The 16,321-nt window shown below is 38.6% G+C and overlaps 1 protein-coding gene and 1 long non-coding RNA gene across 13 annotated transcripts in view; one reads left to right on the top strand and one right to left on the bottom strand.

The window, feature by feature from the left end:
* LOC116431290 (insulin-like peptide receptor) overlaps positions 1 to 16,321 on the bottom strand; it is a 43,320-nt gene that overhangs the window by 17,428 nt on the left and 9,571 nt on the right. For 10 of the 12 annotated variants that reach the window (XM_076365840.1, XM_076365843.1, XM_076365844.1 and 7 more), the window contains 2 exons: positions 3,007 to 4,006; positions 1,942 to 2,353 (listed from right to left, as the gene is read on the bottom strand). In XM_076365840.1, the coding sequence (XP_076221955.1) occupies positions 1,942 to 2,353; positions 3,007 to 3,272 (678 nt within the window). In that variant the 5' untranslated portion in view covers positions 3,273 to 4,006. Of the gene's footprint in view, positions 1 to 1,941; positions 2,354 to 3,006; positions 4,007 to 5,084; positions 5,331 to 16,321 lie in introns of those variants that run through there. The other 2 variants (XM_076365848.1, XM_076365851.1) reach the window with 2 other exon arrangements.
* Positions 11,808 to 12,913, top strand: LOC143174365 (uncharacterized). Its single transcript, XR_012998212.1, has 2 exons — positions 11,808 to 12,050; positions 12,640 to 12,913. It is a non-coding gene; the product is annotated as an uncharacterized LOC143174365 (long non-coding RNA).

Below are 16,321 nucleotides of genomic sequence, written 5' to 3'. Positions count from 1 at the left end.
AACTCGAAAATCTTTTTGAAAGTGTTCATCATTTTCTATGATGGAAATATTAAATAATAAAAATATATATGCAGTATTAGTGGTATTGTGACTAATATAAATACAGATAATACACGAATGAAAGGGAAAGGATTATTTTATTCCAACATTTTATTTATAATTGCATCATTTGAACTTTAATATTTAATATCAGACTTTATTATTTTGCTACGTGTGTCTCCACTTATGCGGCCCGTTAGTCGACTAATTAAATTAAGCAATCGAAGTTCTACTGCTAAACTATTTATTCGGTTACAGTTCTAAGCAAACGGTTTTCGGAGAAATGAATATCTCATTTTCATTTAAAACAAGAAAATGTTTTAAACGAAGATACTTCGTTTCGAATCTAATAAAGATTGCCCTCATCACATAATAAAATGATTGCAAGTATTTAAAAATAAAAATAAGGAATATTATAAATCTCTACAATTATCATCGCGTAATCACGATTAGGATTCCAATGTATTTTTGATAATCACCGGAAAATTCAATTAAGAATGTAAACTTTTATATTCAATTAAAATTCAGATGTTGTATTGAAATTGAAAATGTTAAAGAAAGTAGATTCGTCGATTTCCTGGTCATCGAATCGCGCGTTACTGCTGGAAATGACAACAGATATCGGCACAGTATTCGCGATTGGCGGGCAAAAAGAAAACATCCGACGTTCTCGCCTCGCTCGAAAAAGTGATACGCCAAATATTTGCCATCTAAGCGAATATTGATTCACGTTTATTTTGAGGAACAACACGGCAGTGGGAATCCCGTCGGCTAAGCGTTAAACCCGCGCTTTCGTTTCGTAGAGGCTTCCTGTCCGTCGAAAAATATTTACAGCACAAACAGGACACTCTAGTTTCGCTTTTTTCACCGGACCAAGTGGAAATATCAAAGGTTACGCGACACGAAGTAGAAAGTATATCTGGATTATTGAGCCATGTTTCTCGATGATCTGTTAACCCATTCGCGCAGAATAACATGTCAGAGTGGCGGTGCAGGTTTGAATTTTGTCGTGGTATATTAACACCTTGTCCTATGATTTCTTTCACAACTGCGTTTAAGTAAACTACGTTATCTTTAATAATCTAGCAGAAAAAGAATAGGATTTAATAGACAAGAAATATTTCATTTATATGAAAAATAAACAAATGACATTTAGATTTGTTGAGTGAAATTTAAAATTTTCGCTACGAGTCTGACTGGATATTACAGGAAAAGGGGTTAATGAATACTGATACGTTGTATTTTTCGTTTTCCTTTGTATTACTATACTATCATACTATTTAGACAGATTCTAAGCAATTTCTAAATGAACAAAACAAAATATATGAAATGAATGTCGCGCGAATGGGTTAAATGACTAATTGTTATAAATATTTGTCTCACAAGAATCTAACTAAAAATTTCGAGGCTAATCCCAGAAGTTATTGTGTTTATTGCTCCTTGTGAACCTCTTGGGGTTAATTTCGCCATAAAAAAATCCTTCGTGTTATAGGATCTTTGTTTTGATCATCTAACACTCCATAGATTCGGCAGTTTGTAACAAGTATTTCTAAGTTCCTTACAGTTCACGCGTATTTGAAAATTGTTAATATTGTCAGTGAATTTAAGAACCGAGAATATAGAATATTTCAAACTATTACGATCTCTCATTCAGTAATCCAGAAATTCATCGATTAAAAAATTTAAGAATTCACCCAATGTCATTGACACGCCACAAAATAGAATACTCAATTCAAGAATTACAAATTCATACCGCTTGACATTACCGAACCTTTCAATCTCAGCCGGTGTCAACCGATTTCAAAGCAAAAAAAAACAGAGCATGTTTACGACCGTTGAGTCTCTCGACGTCATCAGCGCGCCGTGTGTACATACCAACTGGCAAAGGTTAAACGTGCTCACCTCCTGCAGATTCTGCATCTCGTACACCATGAAAGCGTAATCGGTCAACAGGATGTTTCCTCGTATCACCTCGAGGTTCGGGAACAGGCTACCGAGGCTTTTCAGGCCGTTCACGCGGTACAGGAGAACGTAACCGGTGACTTCGCGCAACTCGGAGAACTGTATGTCCTGGAACTCGGTCTCAGATCCGTTCTCGATCAACACCACCTGCAGGTAGCCCTCTATCACGCGGCAGTTCTTCATGATCGGGAAATTCTGCACGCTGTTCCGTATGTCGATGCTCTGGCAGATTCCGTCGCCGATCGTCATGTTCTTCAGCCGCCTCTGCCTGGCCATGAACTTCGTGCTCGGCTTTGGGAGGTTCGACAGCTGGCCCGACTGCTGACTCGTCTTCGTGTTCGCCTCCGACGATCTGCCGTTTCATCAACAAATAGTTTAACACTAAAACTACCGGATGAGTCAGATTTACCCACTTCAGAATATTTATCTTGCAAATATTTAAATTATGAAGGCGTTTCAATTAAATTAGCGTATTCGCACAGGTATAAAACTGTCAGGCCCTACGAATCTCAAGAAACGTATTATTCTGATTTTCATAAAAAATTGGAAATAAGTCGTGTTAATTGTTCGGTACTTTTAGTGTTAACTGTGGAATTTAGTTTAAAAAATCTCTCACTGTGCACGCGGTAGTAAAACATTATCGAAGCCGGAAATGTATCGAACATTTTCGGCTTCCACGACTAATCTACATTTCCGACGAGCCCAATCCAAAACAACTCACAATCCCAAACCTCTCGAAACCTCTCCAAAACTCTAACTAAAAATAATATTAATCGCAATCCGAATCGAATCGTCAATACCGACAACCATTCCAAAAGAAATCGAAACGAAATTCAAACACAAACAAAAAAGAAAACAAGCGTCCACGCCCAAAATTCCGAATCGTTCGAATCCCGATTCCCAGGCAGATTCCTGCGTCACCGAACGTCTGAACCGAAAGATCTCGATCCGGCCAACATGTATCCAACGCGAGGGACGCAGACATACAACGGATATCAAGGGTACCTGGAAGCATCGATGGCCCTGTTGCTCCTGTAATTAACGACGCGATCGTAAAACTCCGGATCACCGGAACCGGTCGTGTCCATTTCCCGATGCTGCTGCTGGTCGTCCTTTCTGTCCGCGGCACGAGCGTCGTGCGCGCTCTCAGCGTCCTCCTCCCGGTAATAGACCGGTGTCCTGTGCGGCAGCGAGTCCTGGCACCTGGCCAGCCGCGCCGCCGCGACGCAGAGGAATACGACGATCATCAGCGGCGACCACCTCATCCTCATCTCCCTGTCTCATCGACACTGTTCCTATTGACGAGGCTATCGTCAAACCTTCCTAAATTATCCCGCCTGTACTCCCCTTCGGTCCCCTCCACCTTCTCCTTGCCGACCCTACTATTCTGCTTTTCTTCCACCTCCGCGCGCCGCGCTCCAAATTAATCGGACACGATCGATCGTCGGCTGGAACGCACGCTGCCGAATAGAGAAAAAGAAGATCTCTATCAACGGACACCTCTAGACCACTGGATGCTACGCCTTTCGATGCCCGTAGTGCCCTTTTGTCTATCTTCCGATGGGACCAACCGAGTTTCTTGACCTAGTCGAGTGTAGTTTCAGCTTTGAGGATACCTCTGGAGGAAGAAGATTCTTTAGCTGTGCAGTTCGATGGTTGAGCAAGTTTGGAACGCGTTGGAGATGATGGTTAGCTGATGAAGCTTGTAACCTTTGGGGATCAGGGATTTGAAGGTTTAGTTTCCCTTGGACGTCTCGTTCAAGGTTTTTTCGTATCGTGATGTGCGGTGGCGATCGAAGCAATGGCTCCTCGGGACCCTGGGGATGCACGCTTGGATCTGATTGCTCGAGCTTTTAACTAGCCGCGGGGAACCCTTTGGCCTTTGCGACCACTGATAGGTAAGTCTTTCTGGGAGCAGCACTAATGGTGCTCACATCGCGGCATCGTTCAGAGGAGCTTCTTGTTGAAGATGAAGAACTTCCTCGATCTCATAGTTACGGTTTACCTGGAACCAAAATATTTTTCTTGAAGGAGAGAAGTGACTAACATATTTGTAATGAAACAAGTAACTAGTACATTCCCATTATATAATCTTCAAATAAATGTTTAGTGATATTTTGGAAATTAAATATATTATCCTTTAAAGATGTTGTCAATAAGAAAAGACCATTTTGAAATTTTTGAAAGACAATTGCTTGGACGAAATGATTTACGAAATGATTGATGACTATGATTTACTTCTTAACTATGGTCGATGTAAATACTCTATCATTAAGATTAACGATTTATAATAGAACAGTAATATTTAATTTATAATTAAAGAAAATAAATAACACTCAGATTTCTTAAATTCAATTTAAAATTTTTATCACGAGTCTGACACGGTATTGTAGGTCAAGGGGTTAAAAACACGAGTTACTAGGCATTACAACTCATAAATGTTATGTATCTATAAATTCATTTGAAAATGTGTCCAGTGGACACTAGTATTAGATTGTTAATCAATACTGCTCACGAAACAGCGAAAGATCCTTGTTGCTTTTGTAACGCTCTAAGTGTTAACTCTTCTTACCGTCAATAGACGGCAAAGGTTCGGCACACGATTCGATAGAGGATGGTTAATGATTGTGACGGGCATTGGGAGCACGCTCCATGTGACCGCAGCCACTGCCGCACACGTGGAATTAACCGGCCATTCAACACGTTGTTGACGATATATGACTACCCAGAGAGAATCGAACAATTTTATCATACTAAACGGAATCTTTTATCGAGATTAACCTTTTGTGGACGAACCTCGTTATTTTGACGACACCAAACTTTTGTACAAAGTTGGAAACATAATTTCATTATTGAGATAACAGAAGATTATTCTTTCAAGAAATCCTCGCCCGCAAAGGGTTAAACAGTGAAATAACTTTTAAGCGATTGTACGAATTATGTTACTAATTATTTTATTTATTCTATATATACGTTATATCTGTGATTAACATAAAACATAAATACATTTTGTATTACTATCAAATGAATATAGAATGATACAAATGAAGGATAAGTTTCAGAGTGTTCAGTAAATAAATTACATTGTAGTGCCCGGATAACATCTACTCTTCTCAAAACTTTCAATTCAATCCACGGTATCCGCTTCTTAACGTATAATCTTCGTACACGAACACGCTGCTCACAATGTTGATCCGTCATAAAAATACCTTGATAACCATCGAGGGAGGAGACTTCCAGTGGGAGTCTTCTGATTAAAGGGCAAAGACACTCACGGAAGCGATCTACACGCCGCGCAGTGGGGTATGCGACCAATCAGGCCGGCTAAAAGTTCATTTTCAAAATTTTACCTCAACCGAAAAATTGTTGATGTTCGACATAGCTGAATATGTGAGGAAGAACGTCCTCCAAATTTTTGTATCCTTGGAGTACTCGAAAAGTGATGAACTATTCCCAAAGCTAGGCATTTTCCAACTACGCGTTTTATTTCTGAAATTTCTTACAACACTTTCCATGTGTTCTGGAAAAGTTATACGAATTTTTCTTCCGTATCAAAGTTTTCAGGTAATTATACATTATACCTTTAATAGTTCATTACCTTTGGTAAGTAGCAGGTAGCTAAGTTGCTAAGTAGCAAGGTAGTTAAATTTCTAAGTAGCAGATAGCTAAGCTGTTAAGATACAGTCCTGCTTTTAATTTTGACCGCTCAGATCGAGCAAATAGCTCACTGTGCACCGTGACACGTGAGCGGGAACTGGTGAACGATCTAGACGCAGCTCTATGAATGAATAGTTTGAAAATATGCGTAGCAATTCAACGGCGAATCATTGGGTTGATATAATTATCAACAAATTTGTAATTAACACACCGTTTTCTCTTAGCAAAATCGAATCTTACTGATCATCACAATAACGAATTCGTAAACAAAATGAAAAGAAGAAGAAGAAGAAACACATCGTTATTTCAACGTAACAAATTGCTTCATCGACTAAGCGAATCATTTGCCACAGTCATCAATTTGATGACAATACGTGTATAAAGAATCGTTTTGAAAGAAGCACATTTTGGGGCACTTAAGAATGAATTACTTTGACTCGTGAACGCTTCAACTAATAAAATAGTAATTATTCATTCCAATTCGTTCAATTATATTTAATTATTAGAATATCCGTAAATGAATACACATCACAGTCATTTTTACACATCGCCGCTCTATAACGAACTGAATCCTCGAACTCTGCAACTGGAGCACCATTCCAGGATCATTATATATCGAAAGTGAACGTTCGTTTTCAGCGATATTCAGAACGATATGCAAAGTGAACTCCGTTTTAGCAACAAAGTGAAATATCGTGTTCAGTTACCAGCGTTCAGTGAACGACACCATGAAAAAATCGAGAATTTCCAGAATGCGAACGTACCGCGGTCATTTTCGTATCGCTCGATGGGTATGGGGATACGGCGAAATACGTATGCACATAAGCAACATTGTTGCAACAGCTACTACATTTATATTTATGTGACAACTGTAATTACGTTGCACCGCGACCATCGCGGTGGTCAAACAAGTTTCCAGCACGTGAAACCGAAAGGTACTCCGCAGGCGACATTCACGTGGAATACCGATTCACTTATGAATTCGGAAACGTGAACATTGAGAACATTATGTATACGAAAATGTAATGTAGTACTTCATAAAAAAAATAAAAATGTTGAAATAATTATTATTACTTTAACTTGATCAGTTTTCTGAAAGTAAAGTTGACTGTTCTGATTTGTATATGAAAATCTAGTGTACCCTATGAAAAAAATGATGATATGAAAAGAATCGTTATTACTTCAATTTGATTACTTTGCTAGAAGTAATTACTCAAGTCAACCGTTTCGTGTTATCTTCGATAAATCATGAGAGTTTCATTAAGACTTTGATTCAATTGTATATACTTCAATCGCGCGTCACTAAATCAGAATATATTTTTAAGTGGAATGAATGTATCAAAAATTGGACCCGCTCATACAAGCCGCACTATTTTACGTACGCATCCGCTATTACTTTTCCTCGAATATACGTAACGTATATCGTTCGTTTTATTATATCTCCTTCCGAGTATATTAGCATACATTTCTTTTTCGTTCCGTTTTAGTGTTTTAATCTCGTCGAGCGATAAAGGAAGGGACCCTTTTTCTTGTATTTTGAATATACGATCGCTCGCAGCTGTTTTTATGTCCGGCCTTTAATTTGTTCCTGGCACTGAGGTAAAGATTGATACGATCCGATCGTTAACGCGGTTCATTTCACGGTTATTAATGTTTCTGGCCACGTGGAGGCGCGCGGAAAACACTCGGAGCTTTTATTAAGCGTTAATGGAGCAACGGGAAATATTTCGGTAGGCCGAGGGGACGGATCCGTTGGTCCAAGTGCCATTAAACGGATGCGGCCGAGGAGAAAATGAATCGCGATGGGCTTGTTATTGAATGTTTCGCTTCATTTTCTTCGTTATCGGTTAATAATCAAGGATAATTGGTGAACTCGAGCGGCAGGAAGACAGAGAACAGGAACGGACGCGTTTCCTGGTATCGATGTTAATTACCATTGATGTTGATTCGTTATCGAATCGCCCGGAACCCTTCCAATTATACCATAAAAACATCCGTTCGCCGTTTGCCAACTGAAATATTCACCGATTTTTGAAGTCTCGTTACGTTCCAACGGAAACAACATAATCGATTCGACCACAATTCCGGTTTATCGTAATTTATATCTAAAGTTCGAACCAATCGGACATTTTAATCTCCACGAAGATTTTCATAGCGGCTGAACGTTTCGCTGCTTAACTTTGCCAACGAACTTTGAAATCAATGAAGTTGTCGTTGTATGATTAATAATTGATACATAGAGATACTTAAATAAGTAAAAACAAATAAATAGAACAAATTTGTTTATTAATTGCTACAAATGAGAATATTCACCATTAATCGGTAATTTTCCGATTTCTGTACTTAAACCATCTTTCTTCGATACAGTAAAATATATAGTTCTTTTAAATAATTTTTAATTATCTTCCTATTGTTTTGTGAAACACGTGTTACATATTTTTAGTGTTTCATTATTTTCAGTCTCATTTGCATATAACTGTATGATTAATCAAAGCGTTGAACGGAAGTTGCTTAGTTCAAGCAATATGTGACAAATTCATTTGTGAAAGTGATCAACTGCGTGATACAAGTAGAAAAACCTGATGCAATGGTATAGATAGGGAATGAATCAAACGTTTCATCGTTAAAACCTGAAAGGTAGAGTTGGCCGTTGACTCCTGAACTATTAACACATTCGTGACAGGCGATAGCATGTCAGGACAAAACGTTTAGCTGAATATGGGCATATAATTTCCAGTAGTCTGTGGCTGAGTACGACAAGATTACCGTTATTTATGGGTATGTGACTGTAAGAAATATTACATCTCAGTATGATACTTATAGTCAGTTGTTGTTCAATATTTTGTAAAATTAAACATTACAATGTGTATAGAACAAGTATCTTTGTATGATAAAATATATTCTGCTAAAGAATTTCAAATAACACAAATATAATAAATAAGCCTTATACGTGTTAATGAATAAATTCTATTTGTTAACACTTTGTTGGCGATTTGAACCATTAAAGGCTTGTCGAAAATCTCATTTCTCCATGACCGCCACGATTCTACATTTTTATTGCGAAATAATATGAAGATTTGGGCAAAGTATAATTTCTATATTAACACTAGATGTAGAGAACGTCAATCTGACTTGCATTGAATTTTATAAACATTAATTGTTCAATATTTGGGTCGGTTTTGATTGATACAGTTACGCGAATATGTATCCTAGGTGTCTACATTTAAATCTCTAATTTGTAAAATCTGAACGAACGGATATCAATTTCTTTAAGAAGCATACAACAAACTGTATAATAAACGTCCGTAAACGAAGTGTTAATTTTTAAAACACGTTAAGATCCTGTAGCTGTAATTTCGCGGACAATAATTTCTTTTCGTTCTCAGCGCAAATCTACGGAACGTGATCTTAAATTGGACGGTCAAACTGGCATGATACCGTCCATTCATAACTTAACGCCGGTTCCGATAACGAGCTGATAAGCGGCAGATTGGCTCGTGCCCGGCTCCGCGTTCCTTATCGCGTGTCTCGTCGAGGAATTCGAAACAAGGAGGAAACGCGACGCGGATAGCCCCCCATCGCGAGCATCTTTTCCCTTGTACGAAAAGGAAAGAACACCGAAGATCCTGTTAACCTGTACACTCTCCCACGATGAGATCAAAATCTCGTAGAGTACGAGGAGAGAGAAAGAATAGAAACTAGCTCTAAAAGAGGAACGACGAGATCCAACGTTTTCTAAACGGTTCAAAGTACGAGGTTATTTTATTCTATTTAACTTAGTATTATGAACCGCCACGATGAGAATAGCATTTTCTTTTTATAATTATCGTTGTCGTTGCTTCTTACAATTATCGTTTTTCTGTCATTGTCGACTTTGTCTACAACTTAGAGACTCGACATCCAAAGTTTAGTAAGATTTTGATGCATCATTCGATCTACAATTTTATGGAAAGAGCTTTTAGGAGCTTAACAGATTCTCATCTGCAAAGGATGAAGAATTGGAGATGTATAATACGAAACAATAGGTAGTTCAATTTGTTGAAAGAATGAACAGAACGTTTCGAAAATGATTATGAACACATAATTATTCGTCTCTACTCCTTTAACACTAAAACTACTGAGCACTCGAACTGACATTTTCGAATTTCTTTATAAGAACTGTAGACATTTATTAAGATTTCAACTGTCTCATATATATTTCAACATAAGTATCACTGAATTAGCTTCATTAATGTTTTAGGCAAGTATTTGTCCCCCTTCATTACAAAAGAAAAAATCAGGCATAGGTCATTATGGAGCATCTGTTAGTTGTAGTGTTAATGCAGCGGAGACTGAGTCAAGATTTCAATCAAACGAAAATCATCGAGAAAGTTAATGTTTAAATCTCCGTAAAAAATGGTGTCATCCACATTCGTGGCAATCAAAGCGTTAATCCTTTGCACCTGTAAAAAAGATTTAAAGTTTTAAAACATTAAATTCCACCGTTGTAAATTACCTTAATCCATTTCCCTAAAAATAATTACAAGTTTCAACCAACAACATTGGAAATATATCGAGCGCAAACTGTTAACACTAAAACTACCAGAGGGGTCAAATGACCCATGTCTGATGTCTTCTTTTTGCAATTATTAGGAAGGTAACAAATGTTTCTCTCAGAAACTATTAAAGAAATTCATTTAGCACTACGCAAATTCAATTGTAAATCAATTAAAGTCCGAACAGATGCACTCTTGGAGTTTCTATAGCGAAATTTTCAAAAGTCAATTGAAGTGCTCGGTAGTTTTAGTGTTAAATCGTTTCCAAATTTCCCGTGTCCTATATTCCCCAGACACCGGTGAGCGTTACATGTATACACATAGCCGTCCGTTCTAGGGCGAACGCTGCGACGAAATTCGTGACTTCTACGCAGCGGCATCTCGTTAAACGATCGCGGCGGGCGGCTCGGCCCTTCAGGGAATAACAAATAAGGCACGTGACGCAAGCGATCGACGGGGCTGACGCAATGATGCAATTTTTGGCTCTGTCGTTTGTCCCTGTGCCGAGACCGACGCCGAGGCGAGGCAACGCACGCGCTCCACGACCCAACTGTGTGTCACAATGAACGCAAATGAGATTTCCCTGTCATCCTCGCTCACGCCGCCCGAGACCGACCACTCACCATTGCCGTTGTTGTTTACGCGGCGCAATATAATTTACGCATCTAGAAATAATCCGACCACCGCTATCTGCCCCTCTTACGCATTCGTCTTCGTCGCGTGTCCCCATTCGTGCGGAAAGAATTTTCCCGCGGACGCTCGGAAAATTTCTCGAGGATAACGCGGAGAAACACGGGTGTCAGACTATTCAATTTATTTCCAATTGATTAGTCATTGCGACTGGTTCGATGTTGTTTTTTTTTGTCAGTGGTATATATTATAATCGTGCACATTTTTAAGTCTTCGATTTATTTGGAATTAATTAGTTATTATGATTGATTCGGTGGTTCTTTTGCCAATGGTATACAGTGCAACCGTGCCCACTTTTAAATCTTTTTTTGATTTCTGCGGAATTTCGTGTATAGCCTATTTTTAAATCTCCTTGCACAACTTGTACAAATTTGTCAGAACTGTCTTGAATCTTAGTTGTTTAAACACTTTGAAAATCAGAAATTTTACGCATTGGAAATAACAGCGCAAACATTTCGGTTGCTAACATAAACATTAATATTGAGAAATGAATCACTGAAAATTATATTTTAAAAGCTACATTATAAGCCTTCAAGAATCCATGTATTCGCAAAATTGGTTTGGAGCAAAGCTGAGGGTACTCATCTCTATGCATACTGTCAAAGAACTCCAAATATAATTTACCTTTCCACGAAAAAGATGGTTAACGCTTCCAAAATAAATCTCCTTCGCCAAAGATTGTATCAACAGAATCAAAGAAAATGGTAAAATAGACCAGTCTAAATTCCAAAGGAAATTCTCTTTCTATTATTTAAACCATTGGAGAAGATTTGGAAACGTCTTGTCAAGTATTTCCTGGCCAGAATATTTCGGCACGAGCGTTTGAAGCGTTGCGGGCATCTAATTATGGTTCGCTCGAAGATAACGCGCAGTCCGTGAGTCAGCTGTTGACGACGTTGCTTCAAACAGTTTCGCGGGCCTCGATGCTGGCTACATCGTATTCGTAGTCGTAGCCGTAGCCGTAGTCGTAGTGTCTCTCCATCCGTGTATCCTTGCCGGCTACCTTCGTCGGCAATGGAAAGTCGTTGAATGACAATTCGGAGTCACCGCGTCGTCACCGAGAACCGCGTGAACATTCTTTACGGGGTTGTGTCAATATGCGGCCGGAAATGTGTCACGCGAGAAAAAACGTCCGTGGATCCCAAATCATCGATTTCAAAGTGAAACGTAATTATCCAATTTTTTCCCCTTTTATCGATTGGACCAACGTCTCATACCGCGTTTCCTCGACGTTTAGGTATATGTATCGAGCGACTGATCGATTCTTCTAACTTATTAATCTCTAGAGAACGTTTCTCTTAAACATTCTTTTTCCTTTTGCTTTTATACTGTTAAAGTATTTATGTTATAAAATCTTTAAAGGAATCTCTTGTTAATCCCAAAGTGAAACGTAATTTTCAAGTCTTTTCTTTTTTATCGTCTGGAGAAACGTGTCTCGTTCGGAGCGCAAACGTATGTATCGAGCGACTGATCGATTATTCCAGTTTATTAACCTCTAGAGAACGTTTTCTTTTTTTTTTAATTTTGATACTTTCCTTACTTTCCTTTTTAATTTGTTAAATATTTTATTAAAAAATCCTTAAAGAAATCTCTTGATTCTCTAGAAGGTAAAAAAACATTCGCACGCTTATATTTGTAATATTATCACGACTATGGTCGCGTTTAAATTCGCTTATCTGTGCCGGGTAATGTATACGGTGACTCACAAATTTATTCATCGGACGCACTCGCGTCTCTTTGAAAATTACGTAAAAAGTTGCAGGTTTCCTGCTACGTTGAAAAGCACGGGATTCAGAACGAGGAATATTATGCGACTGGGAATTACAAGAAAACATCGAGTTACAACACTTATAAATAGAATACCAATAACAGGAAATTAATCCTTAAGGAAAATAATATTTCAACCTAGAGGCTCATAATTGAATTCGCTTATGGAATATCGATAAAAATGTTTCATTTCGATTTAACTCATTCGCGCTGAATAACAGGTCAGAGTTGTGATGTATATTAATAAATATTAATACATTATATTTTTCATTTGTTCCTGTAATACCATTCCATCATACCATCCACTCAGTTTCTAAGTATTTTTTGGATTATTTCTACGTTGCATCCGCTAAGCGCATTGCGTCTACAAAATAAACAAAATGACGCCATGCGAATGTCAAGACACCTTTTGAAATTTAAGATTATTTTCCAAGCTCAGTCGTATATTCTGAATCAACTATTTGACTTTTTCAATAACTATTATAAAATTAACTATAGGAAATATCCAAAATTCAATTAAGGGAGAATGATTAAACTGAGAAAATAATTTTAAGTTAAAATTTCAAAAGGTGTCTTTTGACCTTCGTCATTGAATTCAACTGAAAATCTTAAATCTTTTTTGAAAATCACGTGAATGCTACAACATTCAAATTTATGAGTCACATTATCGTGCATTTAATTCTGTATAGCCTTCATGTTTTGAAATTACCATGTACATTTAAACCTCGGAGTACTGCATTTGTATTGTTTCTATATTTATAGCTGATTAAAACGTTTACTGTCCGTGTTAAGGGCTATGTGGAGGTTAATTAAAATATCGATTAATCAAGTGATCAGTTTCAGTTGTCTAAGGTCCAGTAGAAAATCGCTGTTCGTCGCGAACAACTTTCTCAGCTGGTTTCATGTTGATTTAGCAGAATTAATTCACGGCGCGTATACGAGCGCGGATGTAGCACAAGCTGCGGTTTCGGAAATGTGGCACAGAATTCCACAAAGCTGTGCCGAAACGATGAGAAGCGAAAAAAGAGAGAGAGAGGGGGATTCAAAAGAAAAATAAAAGTGAAGCAGAGTGAATAAGTATGGGAGCTACAGCCGCTTCTCGGGTTGTTTGCGAGGCATACTCCGATTTCCATGGAATCTAAAGTGAAGCATAAAAATCGAAAACGCGGAGAATGAACCGAAGTTCCGAAGTATTTACGAACCCGCCTTTATCTTCTATCCTCAGCGAAGACGAAGTTAAATTATGGATTTCCGAAGCACCCGCCGCCAGGCTCGACCTTCTCCCACCCGCTAAACTCTATTCCCTTCCATTCATGCTTGCCTCCCAACAACAATTAACCCCCGAAGGTTATCTTACAATCAGCGAATTCGAACTGACATAAAGTACCTTATACTATGTGTATCGCTAAAATTTGAAAGTAAATCAATAACTGGCACGGTAATTAGTACAGCGAAACGATGGAAGTATGAATAATTTTGAGATAAAATAATTCTGGGAAGAGATTCATTTTATTCAATCTTAATTCTAGCTCAACGTTGTGTAATGGATATCTAAGTATCGTATCTGTTAATGAATATTTCATTATTGTAAATTGTGAGAATGTACTCATTTTGATATTGACGTTTCATTTTTATAGACATGTTACTGTAGCAACAACAGTTTTCTCAATTTTTTTAAATATTAATGTTACCTATGGGAAAGAGCAAAATATTTAATGCGTCAGAAGCGAAGAAAGAAAATAGGAATCCTTAATTCTTACATAACAATTAATTCCTATATGCTAATTAATCCTAAATAAATGTTTAACTATTCGAGAAGTCCAAACGAACTGTTTTCGTCGAGTTCCAGAGGGTTCACGCGTGATAAACAATATGAAATCGCGGAGTCGGCGCGTCTCGCTGCGTAAAGAAGCGATTCCCAGCGATAAATGTCGGACGATTAACGAGATCCGAGCGGACAGCACGTCGCGCTGAGATCCATGCGTTATTCGCATCGCGGCTCGAGATTTTTGAAGGTACGCTTTGCATCTACATAACCGGAATGTTGATTTGAATGATTGTCCGGCGCACAATAGGAGGCCGGTTAAACGCACGTCCGAGGGGTTAATGACTCTGGGAATTGGTTTGGGCGCGAGAGAAGAACCGACAACCGGCAGAAACGCCGCACATCCCTTGTCCGTGTCGATACAAATCCATAAGATCTTCGTCGCGATTTGTTTTATTGCGATGAACAGAAGTACAGTGAAGCTCTCACGTTAGCCCCATCGACCGACAACCTAGAAGTGCATAGGGGCAAGGGGACTCTTACACTCGCGATGCACGGGTGACTTCGACGCAAGGACATTATTGGCGCGCGACAATAACAAAGGACGAAAGCGAGACCGAACGCGGCGGTGTGAGACGGAAGTATAGATAATTTCGTTTTCCATCGTTACGTTACATTCACTTCATCGCATTCGGTCTCGCTTCCGTCCTTTGTTATTGTCGCACGACAGTAATGACCTTGCATCGAAAGCCGAGGCGGCCCGGGGATCGTGAGTTGAAGAGTCGCCTTATCCCTGTGCACTCTTAGCTTGCGATGAAGCTAATGTGTGAGGCGTATAGTAACGAAGACTGCAAATGGAACAAAATACGACGAAGTCAGATACAACGATAGGGAATGAATATGTGTGTCAACTACTTATTTGTATCTCACTCCGTCGTATTCTGTTTCATTTACGATCTTCGTTTACGCGAATTGATATAACAAAATCAATCAAAACCGAGGCGTTAACGTCATCGCGAGGGGTCGTGTCCCCTTGCCAGACTTATCCCTTCAATTCATGGGACATGTGAAGAAACGTCGTCTGTGGACAGTAAGCTAACACATTGTTGACCGGTGACGAGTTAACTTGTGTTTGCATTAGCCATTTCAATTTTTGAAACGCAGGGCAATATAGAATATTACAAACGCAAAAATATTAAAAGTTGTAGAAAAGATACGTCCAAGGTTTCATTTGAATTCATTATGTACAAATAAAGGATGTAGAAGTTTATTTAGATTGTTCCACTTTCATATTTAATTACGGAATAATAACCGATGATATGGGATAGTGTCTGCGTAAAATTGTCGGTCAACAATGTGTCGATGAGAAAATCAATAGAAAAATAAACAAATAGTTGCACTTGCGAATTCTTTTATTTTCAAATAATCTAAATCCATTGACAACGGTAAAGGACTGATTAAAAAGATGGAAGAAAAACCATTTTTCTACGTCAGAAAGCGTGAAATGCACCAAAGAAAGAGCAAAGGGTCCACGACGAAAAGTTCAATACTAAATAAATGATTATATAAGATCGTCGTATTATCCCTGAATTGAGGAATCGATCGATTAAACAGGCAAAAACTTGCAAAGAAAGGGGACAACTTCTAGAGCGGTGACAAAATAATCATTCAGGCCGCAAAGGGTGAAATTAACTAACGATCAAGCGATTCGTTCCCTACTTTTGTTTCTCGAGGTCCGTCGTCGCGATGCGTGCCGGCGCAATTCGTGTCACGGGAATTGGAGCGATTCGAATGAATTGGCGGCACTCCCGCGGCGCCAGACGATTAATTATCCCCGAGTATTTCTGCCCCCGTCCGCGCGAGAACCTAACGCTTTTCGGCTACCTGTGACCAATCCAAGGAAATT

The sequence above is a fragment of the Nomia melanderi genome, chromosome 3 (assembly GCF_051020985.1).
Source record: "Nomia melanderi isolate GNS246 chromosome 3, iyNomMela1, whole genome shotgun sequence".
Taxonomy (NCBI): Eukaryota; Metazoa; Arthropoda; class Insecta; order Hymenoptera; family Halictidae; genus Nomia; species Nomia melanderi.
This window is presented reverse-complemented; position numbering and strand designations above follow the sequence as displayed.